This window comes from Monodelphis domestica, chromosome 2 (genome assembly GCF_027887165.1).
Source record: "Monodelphis domestica isolate mMonDom1 chromosome 2, mMonDom1.pri, whole genome shotgun sequence".
Lineage (NCBI taxonomy): Eukaryota > Metazoa > Chordata > Mammalia > Didelphimorphia > Didelphidae > Monodelphis > Monodelphis domestica.
In genome coordinates, this window is record NC_077228.1 from 526786862 (window position 1) to 526806544 (window position 19683).

Here is a 19683-nt window from a genome sequence, read left to right on the forward strand (position 1 = left end):
CTTCCTGACTCCAAGACTAGCTCCCTAGACCACTTTGATAACTTTTGCATTGGCACCTAATAAATGGTATCTATTGGGGGCAACTGGGTAGCTCAGTGGATGGAGAGCCAGGCCTAGAGACAGGAGATCCTGGGTTCAAATCTGGCCTCAGACACATCCCAGCTGTGTGGCCCTGGGCAAGTCACTTGACCCCCATTGCTTACTCCTTACCACTCTTCTGCCTTGGAACCAATACACAATGTTGATTCCAAGATGGAAGGTAAGGATTTAAAAAATCAATCAATCAATCAATCAATCAGTAAATGGTATCTATTCACGTGTGTATACATTCTTCTTCTGTGGCATTTAAAAGAGTGGATGCCATAAACTGTAAGAGTTAAATAGTTGAAGGTCATAAACTGTAGTGAGTTAAAATAGTGGAAGACTTAAATTGTTGTAGATAAAAGAATGGGTGAGTAAATTGTGACCACAGGAAATATGTTTTCACTACAGTGTTTTGTTTTTAAATCAAAGATAAGGTGGTCACCAGGGAAATATTCCCAATTATGAAATATACCCAAGTCAACTGGGTTTTATAGAGATTTTAATTAATAATACAACGAGGAATCAAAGAAAGAAGAAAGAGAGGGAAAAAAGGAATAAATATGAAGGGCCTTAAGCCAACATGGTCTAGACCTGAGTCTTAAGAGAGAGAGATCAGTCAGTCTTTTATCACTCACCACAAGATCTAAGAAAGGATATAGACACCAGTTCAGCCAGCCATCCTTCTCCATTCTTCTGACTGTCCTCAAGAGCCTCTTCTAAGAGACTCCTTCCAGACTGTTTTTTCAGAGCCTCTTAACACTCTCCTTAGAGCCTGTATTTCAAGAGCCTCCCTTTCAACAGACTGTCTTTTTCTTATATAGGGGGTTTTCTCCTATGTCACCTCCCCTAAGTTCTTCCATTTACCAATTACAGTAGGCGTTTTCCAAAGGACAGCCCATTCTGAATTCACACCTGAGTAGACTAATCCTTTTAGTAATCCACAACTGAGTAGGCTAGAATCTCTGAGTAAGTTTTTTCCTCTTTGCTCCTTGTAAGTTCACAAGTTGCCTGACTTTTATAGGTACTTAGCACCCCTTTGTATTAATTCTAAAAATAGGCATGGCTTAAGTATGGGTTTAAGTACTTTTCATTGTTCAGCAGGGAGTTTTCTCCCGTAAAGTAGGCTTAAGTATGGGTGGAGTAGAGGTCTTCACATTTTTGATCTAAGTAGAGTTCTCACTGTCCAAATGGGGAATGGTCCCAATAGGGAATTGTCCCAATGGAGAATTCCCCAATGGGGAATTTTTTAACATTCACAAGTCTGAGAAATTTCAAGATTCACACTTCTCAGTTAATTTTTATTTTATTTTCAAACCAAAAAAAACCAAAAACCTTCTCCCATATCATTACCCTCATCCCCATTGAGAAAGAAATAGAAAACCCCTAGTACAAACATCTTTAGTCAAACAAATCAAATGCCTTATGCATTCATTCTTTCATTAATAGTAAGTGGCAACTTGGAAGGAGAACTCTAGTTCTGTGCCCCAAGATTCTGCCCTTGGTCCTTTGAACTTTAATATTTTAATCATTGTTTTGGGGCCTCTAGCTATCTTTAGGGCTAGGTTCAAATATGGCTGCCTCAATCGTCCTTTCTTTTTTTTAACAATTAGCACATCTTTCCCCCCCATCCCCAAGTTACTGGGTATTTCTCTAAAATAAAGTCTGACTGTGATTGTGTTGCATTCCCCCCAGTACAAGGCATTGTCTTTCATGCTGGAAGAGTAGTGAAATGATACTATTTCGGGGTCAAAATCCAACTGTGACTGGTCTACCACATTGGAATGGTCCACAATTTAAAAGTGTGTGAACCATATCATCTGTGATCCAGCTTCTTAGGCTGCTTCTGCTCTTGGTTTTCCTTCCTTTAGACCCTTCTCAGCTTGGTTCTCCTCTCGATCATTTTAAGTCGGCTCAGTTTACCCTTAGCTCCTGAGTTTGTCTGTTCCCTTGGCCCTCATGGGTCTGTTCTGCAATCAGTCCCATCCTTTGTCTTGGTCTCCTGTTAACAGTCACTGAGAGAAGACACTGCCTTCAAAAAGTAGTTGCAGCCTTACTTGGAGTTGTTGGCACCTTAACCTCATGGTTCCGATTAAGCATCAGCTGGATTTAGATGTTGATAACTTGAATCTAGAAAGGACCTATTCTTTAAAAAAACCTCATTTTTAATGAGAGAAGTATCATGAGTGAAATAACTCATCATGCTTACCTGCTAAGTATTTTCTCCATGACAGGTCTAGAAGAACATTTCTTGGGATTTTTCTAAGGTGGGTAGAGAAGAGGTCTATTGACCTAGTGATGGAAGCAGGCTAACTCCTGAGCATGTTCTAGGAGATGGTCTGCTTTCGTTCTTTTCTAGAGATGCATGACTTTCATAAAACCAGCTGGGAAAGTTCTCTTGCTACCATACTATTAGATAAAGATTCTGGACATTGGAGACCATGACTCATATTACCTTCCTATTCTCCAATCCTCCCCAAAGTACAGACACTCCAGGTCACTCAGCAAGATGCTGAGTTAATCCCCTCACAAAACAGAGTCACCATCTCTTTCAGCTATAACTCCTTTTGAAAAATTCTAGATGTATCATCATTCCTATTAACAATAAGAAGGAAATGCCCAGATCACTGAGGCTGAAGAAGCCCAGTCATAGTCTTCCTTTGTGCTCTTCTCAAAATTGATAGACTGAAGGGTTGATCCCATGGAGACTATTGTCTACTGTGATCTCATGACTTCAAAAGTTTCGAGACATTTCTTAATAAAAAGTCACTCATGGGTCCCATCTGAGATGCCAACAACTCCCATGTTCTATCTGGCTTTTAAATGACATGCTTCTTGGCCCATATTTTCTAAAATGAGAACCTCTACATACATAAAAGGCCATACTCTAGACCTCTCAGTCTAACTTATTTAGGGAACAATATTTCAAAATGGAGTATTGTGAGCTCACATACTATGGCCCTAGTTGAACCATATGGTTCTGAGTGTCACAATTTAAGGATATTTGTGGTTGGATATTATCAAGAAGAGGGCAAGGTGGAGGGAGAAGGGATTTGAGATCATATCATGTGAGGATTGGTTGAAGGAACTGGGCATGTATAGGGGAAGGCTGGAGGTAATAGGGAGGGGCATGCTAGCTATCTTCATGTATTGGAAGTTTAGTCATATGGAAGTGTTATTGTGCTTGTTCTAGGGTGTTTTTGTCTCAAAAAGGCACATCCAGGAGCAATAGAAAGATGTTATGAAGAGACCAATTTAGGTTTGATGTTGGGAAAGATTTTGTGGCAATGTGAGCTGTCCCAGAGTGAACTGGGAAGCTTTGGGAGGTGTTGGGTTCCCCCTCCTTGATGGTTTTCAGACAGAGGATAGATGACATTTATCACACATACTAGAATTGGGATTTCTTATATGTATGATTTGGACTGGAGTACTAAGTAATCCCTTCCAACTCTTAAATTCTATGATTTCATGATCTATCTATGGATCAACTATGTGGCAAAGACTCTTGGAATTCCCTGAGATGATGGAAGGCTCTAGAGAGATTGCTAACAGTAAGAACAAACCCTTTAGGGCAAAAAACAGTTTTAGAAATATGCTTATCTAGACATCTTCACACCCAGGGAAAACTATTGTCTATCTCAAGGGGGAGAACCGTCCACCTCCTTTGAGCCACTAAAAACAAATTAACTTGGATCCTAATACTGCTCAGGCTTTTAAGAAAATGTTGGTAGTGGCACAATTTCAGATTGGCATCATTTCCTATAAAAGTCACCTTTGATTTACTTAAATTCTTTCTAACTATTGCAAAGAAATTGATAGCTCAAAAAATGGTATGAGGGAAGTCTGGAAAAATCTATCTACTTATCAAAACAGTACTACTGGGTTTTAAAATGTGCTTTAAATGCTAATCACAGCTAAGCAAAATATCCATTTTATTATCCTTTTAAAAACAAAAATATAACTTGTTACAGTTGTCATGTGGATAGAAGTTTTAGGGGAGAACCACAATCTATAGATATGCCAAACTTGATAGGAGAGGTTATTAGTGTATTCTTTGGGAGAATATGATCAAAATTTGGTCCAACTAAGACACATTTTAGAGCAAATTATCCTAAGAAGATTGACAAAGTCAAGACAGTAGTGCTTTCCTCTCCTAGGATATGTTTGGTTTTGTTTCATTAATCAGAGGCCACGGCTTTTTGTTGGGATGTCTCTGTGTGTATTTGTGCATGGATACATGTATATGTATGTTTTACTTTGTAGCTACAAGAAGTATTGGAGAAGGTACTCTCCATGTCTGTTAATTTTCTTGGTTCCAAGATCTCAAGCTGATGGGTATCTAAAAATGTTTTCCCATGGTGTCTCTAAACTTCCAAGGCACACACAAATGGCCTTTAATTTGGGAATAGATAAAGTAGCAGAACTTTGGTGAATAAAAAATAGAAATTTTTAGAAAGGCATTAACTTCTGCAATTGTAAAAAAAAATTGAGCAAAAACCTTTTTACAAATTTTCTTTTTGTCCCACTATAATGTGGTGGCTACTTGGGCAACCATGAAGAAAGATAAAGGAGGAACTTGGCAGGAAATGCTTTACTTTGCCCTTATGTCTCACCAGCTTTTATTTGCAGACTAGAATCCATGAATAATAAATCACCAAGTTTGGAGGTCTTATGTTTAAGAGATAATGGTATATGGAACTTTCTGAGACCTCTGATGACACAGGAATTAACTCCAGAGGAATGAACAGAACCTGTTGTAGAGAGAAAAAGTGGTTATTATTATTATAGTCCCTTGGATTGAGTTGGGTTATTATTATTATAATCTTCCATTAGTTTGTGACTAAAAGGCTGTCAGGGGCTCTTGAGTGACTGTTCTGTTTCTGATGGTAGTAACTCCCAAGCTATTGTCATCAGCTTGTAAGAGCTAATATTTCATGTTGTAGAAGAACTTGAGAAATTTTGTACCATTGTTGACTAAGATCCCTCCAATATCCCAAAGAGAAACAGAAACATTTTACCGGATGATCTTAATGCCAGTGTTGAAAGAGATTCCAAACCTGAATGGAGTTAATGTACAAAGAAATGGGGAAAAGTGGTTTAAAAAATTACACTGTTTTCCTCTTGTTTTTACTTCACTTTCATTTCTTATATATTCTTCTTCACATATTGAGAAAGTGATCCCTTGTAAAAAAGAGTTTGTATTAAAAGATTAGGAGAAAAAGAAGCAGTTTGGGAAAACTAATCACCTTATTAAGCGAGTTTGACTTTCTGTCTCTGACTCTCTCTCTCTCTCTCTCTCCATATATATACAACAAAAGTTTTGTAGTACAAATATATGTACATATATATATATATATATATATAGTGTTGTTGTTTGGGTGAGTGTTTTTGCACATGATTCATTTAATTTGTATTGTTGTAGTTGTGGGTTATATGTTTTTTAGCCCATCTTACTTTACTTTGAATCTATTCATATAAATCTTCCCATGCTTCTCTGAATTCTTTGGGAAATAAGAAAATTTAATGCCAATGATAAATAATTTTAAAGCAAATGTTCTATTATATTGTTCAATCAGGGGGAAAACCAGCATAATCCTTGTTTTCTTCTCTCTTTACATTTTTCTACTTCAGTGATCACATCTTCTCTCCTGGCTTAAATTATCACATAGGATTTCATTGTTGGGCACTTAATATAAGTTGGATCTGAACAGGAATCCCTTTTACAAGTGATCATCCAACCTGTTGTTGAAAACCTCCAGAATTTGGGAATTCATTAGCTACTCCACCAGCCTTTTCCATTTGTGAATAGCTCTAATAATCAGACAATGTTTCCTTATTTTCAGTCTTTTCCTGATCTCTAAAATTTCATTGTTTTAATCTCAGCCTTCTGGAGACACACAGAACAAGGCGAATGCTTTTTCCTACATAGTAGCACGTTAAATAATTGAAGATTCTATAGGATTGTGTCTTCCCACAGCCTTCCCCAACATCTCTCATATTTCCAATGGCTCATTAAATGACATAGTCCATAGTTCTCTCATGATCCCTTGGATGCCCTGCCCTGGAAGCATTCCAGTTGATTGGGCATCTTCAAAGTTGGCAACTAGAACTAAACACATCATTCAAGACATAACTTGACTTGGGCAGAGTATAGGAGGGTTAGTCCTGCCTTACGTTATTGTACCTAGCCTCTTTGCTTTTTTGACTGTCACACAATTAACTTATATTAAGCTTGCAACCCACTAAAATCCTATTTCTTTCATATAGATTATTGTCATTCCAGGCCATCTTAACCTCTTAACTCTTTACTGAGGTATTTTGAGTTTTTGAGTCCATGTTTGATACTGTATATTTAGCCATTTTAAATTTCATCTTATTTGACAAAATAAGATGGCCTGTTCAGAGTCAAAGCAACTTAATAGATAGAGTCCTGGATATGGAGTCTGGTTTTGAATCCCTCCTCAGACAAGTCTAAGCCCCTCATTTTACAGATTGGGAAACTAATAGCAAGAGAGGTGAAGCCATTTATTTGCTCAAATTCACAAAGGCTGCAAGTGATGGCTTGGGTAGTTGTTCAAACTCAGGTTCTTGGAATCCAAATCCAGAGCTATTTCTGCTGTGCCTCAAGACCTGTACTTCTCCCCAACATAGCCCCCAAAGCCTTTTTTATCATCCATGGCATTCTCCCTCAACTTCAACTCTTTGAGAATATTATAGCAGTAACATGAGTGATAATATATTAAAATCTTTTCCATTACAAGTAAACCCAAAATTTTAACATTTATTTAAACTATTTTGAGTTCCAACTTCTCTCCTTCCCTTTTCCACTCCTTGAGAAGGCAAGCAATTTGATATGGATTATTCATGTATAGTCATGCAAAACATATTTCCATATTAGTTATGTTGCTAAAGGAAATGCAGAAATAAAAAATAAAAGCATGAAAAACAAAAAAATTTTTAAAAAAGTATGCCTTGATCTGTGTTCAGATTCCATCAATTCTTTCTCTGGCAGTAGATAGCATTTTTCATCATATTTTCTTGGATTATTATATTGCTGAAAATAGCTAAATCATTCAAAGTTGATCATCATACAGTATTATTGTTATTATGTATAATGTTCTTGTGGTTCTGTTCTCTTTATTTTGCATCTGTTCATATAAGTCTTCTCAGATTTTTCTGAAAGCATCTTGCTTGCATTTCTTATAGCACAATAATGTTCCATCATAATAACATATCACAGTTTATTAACCCACTCCTCAGTTGATGAGCATGATGATGATATTTTTCTAGTATCATGCTATTCTTACAGTCATCATCTCTTAGCTGCCATTGTTTCCATCTTCTTCACAGAACCATTTTTTTTAAACCCTTACCTTCCGTCTTGGAGTCAATACGGTGTATTGGCTCCAAGGCAGAAGAGTGGTAAGGGCTAGGCAATGGGGGTCAAGTGACTTGCCCAGGGTCACACAGCTGGGAAGTGTCTGCGTTCACATTTGAACCCAGGACCTCCCATCTCTAGGGCTAGCTCTCAGTCCACTGAGCCACCCAGCTGCCCCCCAAAGAACCATTTTTGAGGAATCTTAACTGTTTAATAGTTCCCTATTAGAATTCACTTCAATCTCATTAGACAATCTTCCCTTTTCTTCCTTGCTGTAATAATTTCATTTTGTGTCATTAGAATTAGCTACCTCTCTAGAATTTCAGACTAGGGATACTACCTATATTTTCTTCATATTCTTTTAAAGTCTTCTTTAAGACTTAATATAATTAGAAGGATAGTCATTGCTCATGGTTGGGTCATGCCAATATAATAAAAATGATCATATTACTTAAATTTAAAGATGTATTGCCATTACAATTAACAATCAAGAAATTACTTGATAGAGTTAGAAAAATAATCATACAATTCATTTGGAGGAAGAAAATGTCTAGAATTCCAATGGAACCAATAAGGGAAAAAGTAGGAATAAATAGGAAGTAATGCTCCCAGACCTCAAACGCTAATTATATTATAAAGTAGTAATCATCAAAACTAATTGGTTCTCATAAAAAAACAAAAACAACGACAGAATGTTGAAACAGAACTAGCCAAGAAAGAATTAGAAATAGTCAAGTCCAGTAAGCAATTCAGCGTTGGTCTCAAGAACATAACTTGAGGAAGAACTTCCTGTTTGACAGGAAGTGCTAGAAAACTGGAAAGAGAGCAGACTAAAAATAAAAAAAGAGGTTTTGACCAACATCTTATTCTATATGCCACAGTAAGTTCCATGTGAATATATGACCCAAATATGAGAGGTCAAATGATTTTAAAACTGGAGGGAACTAAAAGTACCATTCATAGCTAAGCCTAGGAACTAGAGGATAGAGATGGTGAAAGACAAAAGAGGCAAGAAAGTTGTATACTAATAAAATGAGTGCAGGTAGGATAAAAAGGAAAATACTTTGCATGAAAATTTTCTATGGATCCAACATCTAAGATCTGTATTTGTTAATTTCCTCTGTTAAGACCTAGACAGATAAGTAGTCAAAGGATATAAAGAAATAGTTCTTAAAATAAGAATGAAAAAATATTAACAACCAGCTGAAAGATTGAGTCATATCCATCATAATGAGGGAAACACAAATTGAAGCCGCTTTTAAGTTTTTCCCAGCAAACTGTCAAAGGTGGCCAAAGTCAGAAATAATCAATGTTGGAGAGATAGTTAGTTAGTTAGTGGTAGTCTCTCCGTGATCGAGAATGACTATTGTCTTTGTGCAGTTTCATCTACGGTGTACTCTCATGTGGCTTTGGAGTCCAAAGGCTGAGGCGCAGAGTTTGTGGCACATGGGGCATGGGACGCCAGTTGTTATGGGATTGGGATTTATTGGAGAGATAACAGGAAAGCAAAAGCATTAATGGCTTGTTAGTTGAATTATAAATTGACATAGTATTCCTGAGAAGAAATTCTGAATTATGTTTTTTTAAAAAACTGACAGATTTTCCATAAACTCTGGACTCTGAAAACCAACTGCTGGATGTATGGCCCAAGGTACTTGGGCAAGTCACTTAACCTGTAACACTTTACCTCATTTTCCTCACTTCTAAAATGAAGAGATTGGTCTAGATGACCTCCGAGAGCCTGTCTAGTTCTAGAGCTATGATTTGGTGATCTCTGAGGTCCTAGGTGCCATGATCCTAAAACCACACATTATATATCTTAGGGCTTCTGATGGATGATGTTAACTCACCATCCTCAGAGTGAGGAGACAATGTGAAAGCAATTCTGTGCTTTGGGAATGGGGTTGCATAGCAGAGCATGGAGTGGAAAAGATACTGTGCTGGGTAGAGATGACTAACAAATGAGCAACACAAGGGGCAAAGACAGACTTTACCAATACTTTTGCCAAGGGCCAGCCTTGGTTCTCAGTCATCGTATCTAGAGTTAAGCCTTTATTGTCACTGAAATACAAGCCGTGTTGACCATGGACAAGTCCCTGTCGCCTCTCTGGGTTTCTCTTCTGTTAAGGCATAAATGATCTTGAAGGCAATTCCCAGTCTAATGTCCTGCAGCTTACCTTTGGCTACCTTCATCAGTGTCTTACGTGTCACACTGTGCCCTAGCGATAAACAAAGGACGGTAGGCATTTGGCTTTAAAGAATGAGAAACCAAATTACGTGACTGATAAAATCATGGTCAATAGCATTAAACCTGAAAGTGAGACAGTAACAAACAGCCGGAGAGTAAGTGTGTGCCCATGTGTGCATGTGGATGTGTGTAGGGAAACTGTTCTAAGGAAACTGGGTTATTCCATGTGGTTCTGAATTCAGATTTGAAAAGAACAGAGTATCCTTGCTTTCCTTCATCCATTCTTACCTTTTTCATTTTGGGGGGGAGGGGAAGCATGCTCTTAACTTGTGCAAACCATCTCCAGCCCATTAAAAGATTAGCTACCCAGAGAGAAAGATTTGATGCTTTCAAAAAAAGTTCTCCAACACAATTCGTTTCTTTGCCAGAAGCCCTGACTAAAAACACTCCTCAGAGTGAAGATCCTGGTGTTAAATGTTTATGTTAAGCCAGATGTAGAGATTATCTGCAGATAGGACAGTTCTTGCTGAAAGTGTTTAACCAGCTCCACATTTTTTTCCCCCTGAAAACAAAACAAAACAAACACAAGTGGTTGAAACTGGTTTAAATGGCCTTAAAACCTTTTCATGTGTTACACGGGACATATTTTATGCTGACATTTGCTTGGGTTGGGGGTACATCATATCCTTCTCTCTATGAGAAACCATGTTTTTCTGTATCTTTCGTGCATCCTAACAATAATAATAAATATTATAAATGTAATAAATATAATGCATAATAATTTGATGTAATAATATTTATATGTAACTAGCATTATGTATGATAACATAACTGGCATATAATTATAAATAGCATTTCCATAGTTCTTTAAGGTTCACAAAGTACTTTGAATAGTTATATCTCATTCAGGCCTCAAGCATGCCTATGAGGTTTGTGCTACTATTATCTCAATTTTACAGATGAAGAAACTGAGCTTAAGAGAGGCTTATGTGACTTGCCTAGTGTGTAATTGGAAGTCTGTTACCCTAATAACTATATTTCCCAGGAGCCCACTGACTTCCTGGCATTACATGCTTCCTGTAGACAGGGGGATATATGGGGTGGGGTTCCTGGTCTCAGTCTCTTTGCTTCCTGGGTTGCATCTGTGGTGGTAAACAGAGGTTTTTGAACAGGTAGATTAGGCATGGGCATATAGTTTTTTATTTTGTTACCTTTTTTATTCCTTTATTTCTGATGATCATTAATAAATATTTTAAAATATAATATTAAAATATAATATTGAAAATAAAACAAAATATAATACTCTCTTAAATATAATAGAAAATAAATAATATAATAAAAATAAAATATTGTTTGAGATTAATTTAATTTTTACACTAGTATACATCTATCTGAGGCAGGATTTGAACTCTGGTCTTCCTTACCATAAATCCAGCCCTTTACACCCTCTATACCCAAATGCACAAGAATGTTCAGGGCTTGAATGAATTCCCTGATTTGGTTGCATCTGTTGTTAGTGGTTCACGGTCACTTTGACTTCTTTTTACAGTCTTTGAAATAGAATCATCCCTATTTTTTGTCCTTTTGTGTGAGGATGCTGGAGGACAAATCCCATCAAGCTCTGCAGAGGATGGGGCTTTCACAAATGTGAGACTTTCCTCAGAATATTCATGACATGTTCTTTTTTTTTTTTTTTAAACCCTTACCTTCCGTCTTGGAGTCAATACTGTGTATTAGCTCCAAGGCAGAAGAGTGGTAAGGGCTAGGCAATGGGGGTCAAGTGACTTGCCCAGGGTCACACAGCTAGGAAGTGGCTGAAGCCAGATTTGAACCTAGGACCTCCCATCTCTAGGCCTGGTTCTCAATCCACTGAGCTACCCAGCTGCCCCCTACATGTTCTTTTTTTAAATTAAATTAAATTAAATTAATTTATTTATTGAAAATTTTATTTAGTCAATTTAGAACATTATTCCTTGGTTACAAGAATTATATTTCTTTCCCTCCCTCCCCTTCCCCCATACTTCCTGTAGCCAATGCGCAGTTCCACTGGGTTTTACATGTGTCCTCGATCAGAACCTATTTCCATGTTGTTGATGTTTGCACTAGGATAGTCATTTAGAGTCTACATCCTCAATCATATTCCCCTCGACCCATGTAATCAAGCAGTTTTTCTGTGGTGTTTCTGCTCCCACAGTTTTTCATCTGAATGTGGATAGTGTTCTTTCTCATAGATCCCTCCAAGTTGTTCAGGATCACTGCATTGCCACTAATGGAGAAGTCCATTACATTCAGTTGTACCACAGTGTCTCAGTCTCTGTGTACAATGTTCTCCTGGTTCTGCTCCTCTCACTCTGTATCAATTCCTGGAGGTTGTTCCAGTTCACATGGAATTCCTCCACTTTATTATTCCTTTGGGCACAATAGTATTCCATCACCAACATGTGCCACAATTTGTTCAACCATTCTCCAACTGAAGGACATCCCCTCATTTTCCAATTTTTTGCTACCACAGAGAGCACCGCTATGAATATTCTCATATAGTACTTTTTCCTTATTATCTCTTTGGAGTATAAACCCACTAGTGCTATGGCTGGATCAAAGGGCAGACAGTCTTTTAATGCCCTTTGGGCATAGTTCTAAATTGCCCTCCAGAATGGTTGGATCAATTCATAACTCCACCAGCAGTGCATTAATGTCCCGACTTTGCCATATCCCCTCCAATATTCATTACTTTCTTTGCTGTCATGTTAGCCAATCTGCTAGGTGTGAGGTGATACCTCAGAGTTGTTTTGATTTTTATCTCTCTGATTATAAGAAATTTAGAACACTTTTTCATGTGCTTATTAATAGTTTTGATTTCTTTATCTGAAAATTGCCTATTCATGTCCCTTGCCCATTTATCAACTGGAGAATGGCTTGATTTTTAGTACAATTGATTTAACTCTATAAGTTTGAGTAATTAGACCTTTGTCAGAGGTTTTTGTTATGAAGATTTTTTCCCAGTTTGTTGCTTCCCTTCTAATTTTGGTTGCATTGGTTTTGTTTGTACAAAAGCTTTTTAATTTAATGTAATAAAAATTATTTATTTTACATTTTGTGATTTTTTTCTAACTCTTATTTGGTCTTAAAATCTGTCCTTTCCCAAAGATCTGACATGTATACTATTCTGTGTTCACCTAATTTACTTATAGTTTCCTTCTTTATATTCAAGTCATTTACCCATTCTGAGTTTATCTTGGCGTAGGGTGTGAGATGTTGATCCAAACCTAATCTCTCCCATACTGTGTTCCATTTTTTCTCAGCAGTTTTTTTTAAATCAAATAGTGGATTTTGGTCCCAAAAGCTGGGATCTTTGGGCTTATCATAGACTGTCTTGCTGAGGACACTTACCCCAAATCTATTCCACTGATTCCTCCCATCTGTCTCTTAGCCAGTACCATATTGTTTTGATGATCACTGCTTTATCCCATTTTTTGTTTTTATCCCACTAGTATAGTTTTTCTATCTATTGCATCCTTGAGCTCTACTAGTTTCTCCTTTAGAAATTTTGATGTTATGCCATTTGGTGTATACATGTTGAGTACTGATATTTCCTCATTGTCTATACTGCCTTTTATCAGCATGTAATTACCTTCCCTATCTCTTTTGACTAGATCTATTTTTACTTTGGCTTTGTCAAATATCATGATTGCGACTCCTGCCTTTTTTTCTCCGTTTATGCCCAATAGATTTGGCTCCATCCTCTTACTTTTACCCTATGTGTACCTACCTTTCTCACGTGTATTTCTTGTAGACAGCATATGGTAGGGTTTTGGTTTCTAATCCACTCTGCTATTCGCTTGCTTTTTATGGGTGAGTTCATTCCATTCACATTCAGAGTTATGATTACCAGCTGTGTATTTCCTAGCATTTTGATTTCCACTCCTAGTCCTGCCCTTTCTTCTTTCACTATTTCCTTCTACACCAGTGTTTTGTTTTTAATCAGTCCCCCTATTCCCACCCTTATTTTACTTCCCCTTCTACCCTGCATCTCTTCTTATTCCCCTCTTATTTTCTTTACAATCTTTTAAAACTACTCCTCCACCCTTACCCTCCCTTGTATTGCTTCCCTCCCCACCAGTCTGTTTGTTACCCTTCTACTTCCCTATAGGGTGCAAATCAATTATCTGCCCCAATGTATTTGATTGTTCTTCCCTCTTCCAGTCAACTTCAAAGCATGTAAGAATTGAGTATTTCCTATCTTCAACCTCTTTACCCTTCCAGTGCATTAATGTTCTCCCCCCCTCCTGCCATGTGCTTCTTTGTGACATATAAAATTTACCCCATTTTGTTTCTTTTCCCATTTTGCTTAGTATTAACCTCTTCTTTGAAAAAAACTTTAGTTGTGTATATATATATATATATATATATATATACATACATATATATATTTATGCATACATGTATCTATATACTTATTTATGTCTTGGTATTTCATCTTATACAGTTTGTCACTGTTCCCTCTAAGTATAATTCTTCTAGCTACCCAGGTGATAATGACAATTTTTAAGAGTTACCAATATCCTCTTTTCTTGTAGGGATACATATCATTTTTACTTATTGGGTCCCTTAAAAAGAGGTTTGGTTTTTTTTGTATTTTGTATTTGTTTTTTCGCCCTTTCTTAATTACCTTTTGATGATTCTCTTGAGTTCTGTGTTTGAGCATCATCAAATTTTCTGTTCAGCTCTGGTCTTTTCTTTACAAATGCTTGGAATTCTATTTTATTAAATGACCACACTTTGCTCTATAAGAATATAGTCAGTTTTGCTGAGTAGTTGGTTCTTGGTTGTAGGCCTAGTTCCCTTGCTTTCTGGAATATCATATTCCATGCCTTTTTGTCCTTAAGTGTAGATGCAGCCAGATCCTGTGTTATCCTCACTGTAGTTCCATGGTAACTTGAAGTCATGGTCCTCAAAACCCAGCTACGATGGTCTGGACACGTCATCCGCATGGACCCATAGCGAATACCAAGACAGGTATTCTATGGTGAACTGTCAGCTGGACTCAGGAAACAAGGCCGACCAAAGAAAAGATTCAAGGATCAGCTAAAGTCAAACTTGAAGTGGGCTGGCATTACACCAAAGCAACGAGAACTTGCTGCCTCTGTCAGAAGCAGCTGGTGAACCCACATTAACCATGCCGCCACCACCTTTGAAGATGAGCGACGTTGACGTCTTGCCGCTGCACGTGAACGCTGACACCAGGCCACAGCCGCACCTCCCATAACAAATGGCGTCCCATGCCCCATGTGCCACAAAATTTGCACCTCAGCCTTTGGACTCCAAAGCCACATGAGGGTACACCGTAGATGAAACTGCACAAAGACAATAGTCATTCTCGATCACCGAGAGACTACCACTACTACTAGTTCCATGGTATCGGAATGACTTCTTCTTAGCAGCTTATAATATTTTTTCCTTGATCTGGTAGTTCTTGAATTTGGCTATAACATTCCTGGGTGTTGTCAGTTGGAGATTAAGTACAGGAGGCGATCTGTGGATTCTTTCAATCTCCACTTTTCCCTCTTGTTCTAGAATGTTGGGGCAGTTGTCTTGGATAATTTCCTGTAGGATGATGTGCAGGATTTTTCTTTTGTCATGGTCTTCTGGTAGACCAATGATTCTTAAGTTGTCTCTCCTGGAACGATTTTATAAACATTCTGTTTTGAGAATGAGATGTTTCATATTTTCCTTAATTTTTTCATTTTTTGGGTTTTGTTTTATAGTTTCCTGCTACCTTTTGAAGTCGCTTACTTCTAATTGTTGTATTCTGGTTTTTAAATACTGAATTTCATCCCTGGCTTTTTGGTCATCCTTCTCCTTTTGGTCTGATTTCTTTGGAGGTCATCTTTCATCTTCTTTCCTCATCTTTCATTTTCTTTGCCTCATCTTTCATCTCCTTTGCCTCATTTTCAAGCTGATTAATTTTGGCTTTCAAGACACTATTTTCTATTTCCAGATGACTTACTTGCATTTTAAGTTCTTTTCCCAGTTGTCTTCAGCCTCTCTTAATTGTTTTTTTGAATTGTATTTTGAGTTCTTCCCAAGCCTGTGTCCAATTTGCTAGAGTTTCTGTGTTTTTTGTTGGTGTTCCTTCATCCTTCTTTGTTACATTTGTTTTTTTGTTCATTGCCTGGATAGAAGCTGTGGATTGTAACTTCTTTTTTCTTTTTCTCTTGTTTGCTCATATTTTCCCCTTCTTTCCCCCCTGTAGTTTCCTGTACTCTTGCTCCTATCATTGTGTGCTGGATCTGTGGGTTTAGGCTTTTCTGTCAACCTTCACCCTTGGAGCTTATCAAGGCTCAGTCTGTGGGGGAGGGGTGTTGGAGCTTGAGTTTCCCTGCCCTCTGAGGGCTGGATAGGAACTTGCAGAGCTGGATGTGCCCTGAGGCCAAAACCTCTGGAAGTGGGGGGAAATATGGAGTGTCTCAGCTGTGATTGGGCTGCCTTCTTTGAGGTTCTCCTCCAGTTGCCTCCCCAAAGCCTGTGATTGAGTCCCTGAGCCTGCCACAGCTTTGCCTGCAAGGTACTCCCTCCAGACTAGTGCCCTTGCCTGCCCAGAGATTCCAGCTACTGCTGGAGGCTCAGTACTGTAGGTGGGGGAGAAGTCCTGGGACCTTCCTTTTTCCTTCCCCTTAAACCTGAGTGTTCAGGCTTTTTGGGGGTGTACCTTTTAAGTTGAGTCCATCAGGAGGGTTCCTTAGCTCTATCCTGTTGTTAGTTTTGGTTTTCAGTCCCCTAGGAGCATTTGGTTTTTCATTGGTGAGGAAGGATTTTCAGAGGTCTGAACTTTTGCTGCCTCTACGCCACCATCTTGACTCTGCCTCCCCTTGACATGTTCTTTAGTCCTCTTTTGGGGAGGAGGAGCTTTTTGAGTGATTTCAGATTGTGAAGTCCAAGATGGCTATTCTCTGGTGGAGATAATAACAGGAATTATAATCATGAAGTGAAGCACCAGGAGAAAAATGGAAAGTTCACTAGATTAGAGTCAGGGGACCTGGATTTGAATTATAACTCTATCAGAATGACCTTGGACCAGTATCATTCCATCTTTGGGACTTGGATGCTTCTTTTGTAATTAGGTGGCCTGATTAGGTGACTTCTTGGGTTATTTGTATGGCTAAGTCCATGATCTTATGATGATAAAATTATCTTCCACTTTGATAGCACATTATAGTATCATTATACTTTATATCTATTACCTTCTTTGGTACTGATGGATTAGTAGAAGGCACAGCTTCTGGATTCAGAGGACTGAGGTTCAAATCCCACTCCAGACACTATTGGGGTGACCTTGGACAAGTCACCTAAACCTTCCTGGGCCTCAATTTTGTACAGTATGGTCTTTCAGGATTCCATAGTTCTGAAGCTTTTGTCATGGTAGTTGGCTCAGGAAAGAGCATATTTGACATGTGAAGGTTTCTTCTTTCCCACAGGAACTGGTGCCATCATACAGTGACAAAAATGGTTTCCTGTCAAGTACAGAATGGATCAGAAACAGTATTCCAGAGAGTGTACCAGAGCTGCCGGTGGCCAGGACCCTGTACTAACCTAGTCAGGTAAAGGTCATTTTGTCTTTCTCATCATCCCTTTTCCTTTGTATTTCCTGACTCGAGCCTCATGGCTATATGCTGCTTTTCCCAAGTTCATTGAATATACTCAGTTCTAATATTGTTAGCTAAGACAGCTGATGAAAGCTGAATTGGCTGGATGATGTTTGCATTGGGAGTTAGTGATTATTATTAATTATCATATCATGTCATTAAAAAAGAACTTTTACCTTCTGTCTTAGAATCAATACTGAGTATTGGTTCCAAGGCAGAAGAGTGGGAAGGGCTAGGCAATGGGGGTCAAGTGACTTGCTCAGTGTCACCCATCTAGGAAGTGTCTGAGACCAGATTTGAAACCAGGACCTCTTATCTCTACTGAGTTGCCTGGCTTGCCCTATCATGTCATATTACTAATTTGAATACATTACAATTATCAATTAATAAATAATAATAATAATAATAGCTTGTATTTAATAGCACTTTAAAGCTTTTACAAAGCACTTCAACAATTCAGCATGCTAAACCTAGATGAAGTGGTATCATTTTGGTGTGGCTGATGTGTATATGTGAAATTGTTCCTCTCTCCATATATCTATTTTATTGTTGTGTCTGTCATCTGTGTTGTTTTGATCATGCTATGATCTATCCTCCTCAAGGATAATGATGTAAAGGAATCAGTTTTTTTGGTTTTTAAAGAATTCTTTAGTGATGTTTTATGTTTCTTACGTCACCATAGTATCCCATTTATTCTTCTCCCTCTTGGGAGTAGGGGGGTATTTTTTCGAGAAGAAGCAAAAATCAGAAAAACTGAGAGTAGTTTGAGAAAATTAAAAAAATATGTGCAATATATAAGACCTGTGGACCTCCCACTTCCACCAAGAGGTAAGTTGAGACTTGATTTTTATGATTTTGTAACATTTCTTCTTATTTTTGGTGTATTCTTTCCATTTACATTGTTACAGTGTGTGTATCATTTTCTTGGCTCTGAAGACATCACTTTGTATCAGTTCAAATAGGTCTTTTCAGACTTCACTGTATTTGCCACATATTTAGAGTGCAGTGGTATCCATTTAGGGCAACTAAGTGGGCAGTGGATAGAGCACAGGGTCTGGAGGCTTGAAGACCTGAATTCAAATTTGGCCTCACACACTTGAAAATGGGCAAGACACAACCCTATTTACCTCAGTTCCTTCATCCATTTTATATGTGTATGTATGTATGTGTTTTAAAAATTCCTATATAAGGGGCAGCTGGGTGGCCCAGTGAATGGAGAGCCAGGCCTAGAGATGGGAGGTCCTGGGTTCAAATCTGGACTCAGACACTTCCCAGCTGTGTGACCCTGGGAAAGTCACTTAACCCCCATTGCCTAGCCTTTCCCACTCTTCTGCCTTGGAACCAATACTTAGTATTGATTCTAAGACAGAAGGTAAGGGTTTTAGGAAAAAAAATTCCTTTTTAAAAAACGTAAAATTCTTCATCTATAAAAATGAGCTGGAGAAGGAAATGGAAAACCACTCCAGTATCTTCACCAAGAAAATTCCCAAAGATTCAGACATAACTGAAATGACTGAACAACAAGAGTATACCGTTATATCCATGTACTACAATTTGTTGAGCTATTCCTCAATTTTTTTTTGTTTACAATTCTTAGCTATCGCAAAAAATGCTGCTTAAAATATTGATGCCTTCCTTGGAGTATAAAGGCAGTAGTTGAGTCTCTGCTTCAAGTGGCATGGGCATTTTTAGGCACTTTTAAGTCACTTTATTTGCATAATTCCAAATTTTTCTCCAAAATCGTTATATCATTTCACAACTCCCCACACTCACGAATGTGCTTATCTTCCTACAACATTCACTATTGCCATTCGGGGGGGTCATTTTTGCAAATTTTCAGGATCTTCAGAGTTGTTTTGATTTCTTTTTCTCTTATTGGTAATCTGGAGCAGTTTTTTTCATAAGATTATGAATACTTTTCCATTGCTCTTTTGGGAACCATTTGATCATAGCTTTTGGCCGTTTTCCTGGTTGATGACTACCCTTCTTATCCTAGGGCAGGTAGTTGGCATAGTAGATAGAGGGCTGGACCTGAAATCAGGAAGACTTACCTTTCTGTGTTCAAATCTGAGCTAAGATCCTTATTAGCTGTATGATCCTGAGTAAGTCACTTAATCCAGTTTGACTCAGTTTCTCATCTGTAAAATGAGCTGGAGAAGGAAATGGCAAACCACTCCAGTATCTTTGCCAAGAAAATGTCAAATGGAGTTTCTTATCCCAGATACATGAATATTGGCTGTGAAGAATGGCTTTTGTTTTTATTATTCAAGAGACACAAGTGATTCCTAAAACATGATGAGATTCCTGGCAGATTTGTCATTATGTATTTTAAAGATAAACATGTAGAGATAGTACTAGTGCCACAGATAGTAGCACTCCATGGAGGGGTTAGT

At 38.0% G+C, this 19683-nt stretch overlaps 1 protein-coding gene across 10 annotated transcripts in view; it reads left to right on the forward strand.

The window, feature by feature from the left end:
* COL26A1 (collagen type XXVI alpha 1 chain) overlaps positions 1–19683 on the forward strand; it is a 279104-nt gene that overhangs the window by 46900 nt on the left and 212521 nt on the right. For 6 of the 10 annotated variants that reach the window (XM_001377672.5, XM_056819847.1, XM_007485941.3 and 3 more), the window contains exon 2: positions 17123–17245. In XM_001377672.5, the coding sequence (XP_001377709.3) occupies positions 17123–17245 (123 nt within the window). Of the gene's footprint in view, positions 1–3084; positions 3197–17122; positions 17246–19683 lie in introns of those variants that run through there. The other 4 variants (XM_007485940.3, XM_056819849.1, XM_007485942.3 and 1 more) reach the window with 2 other exon arrangements.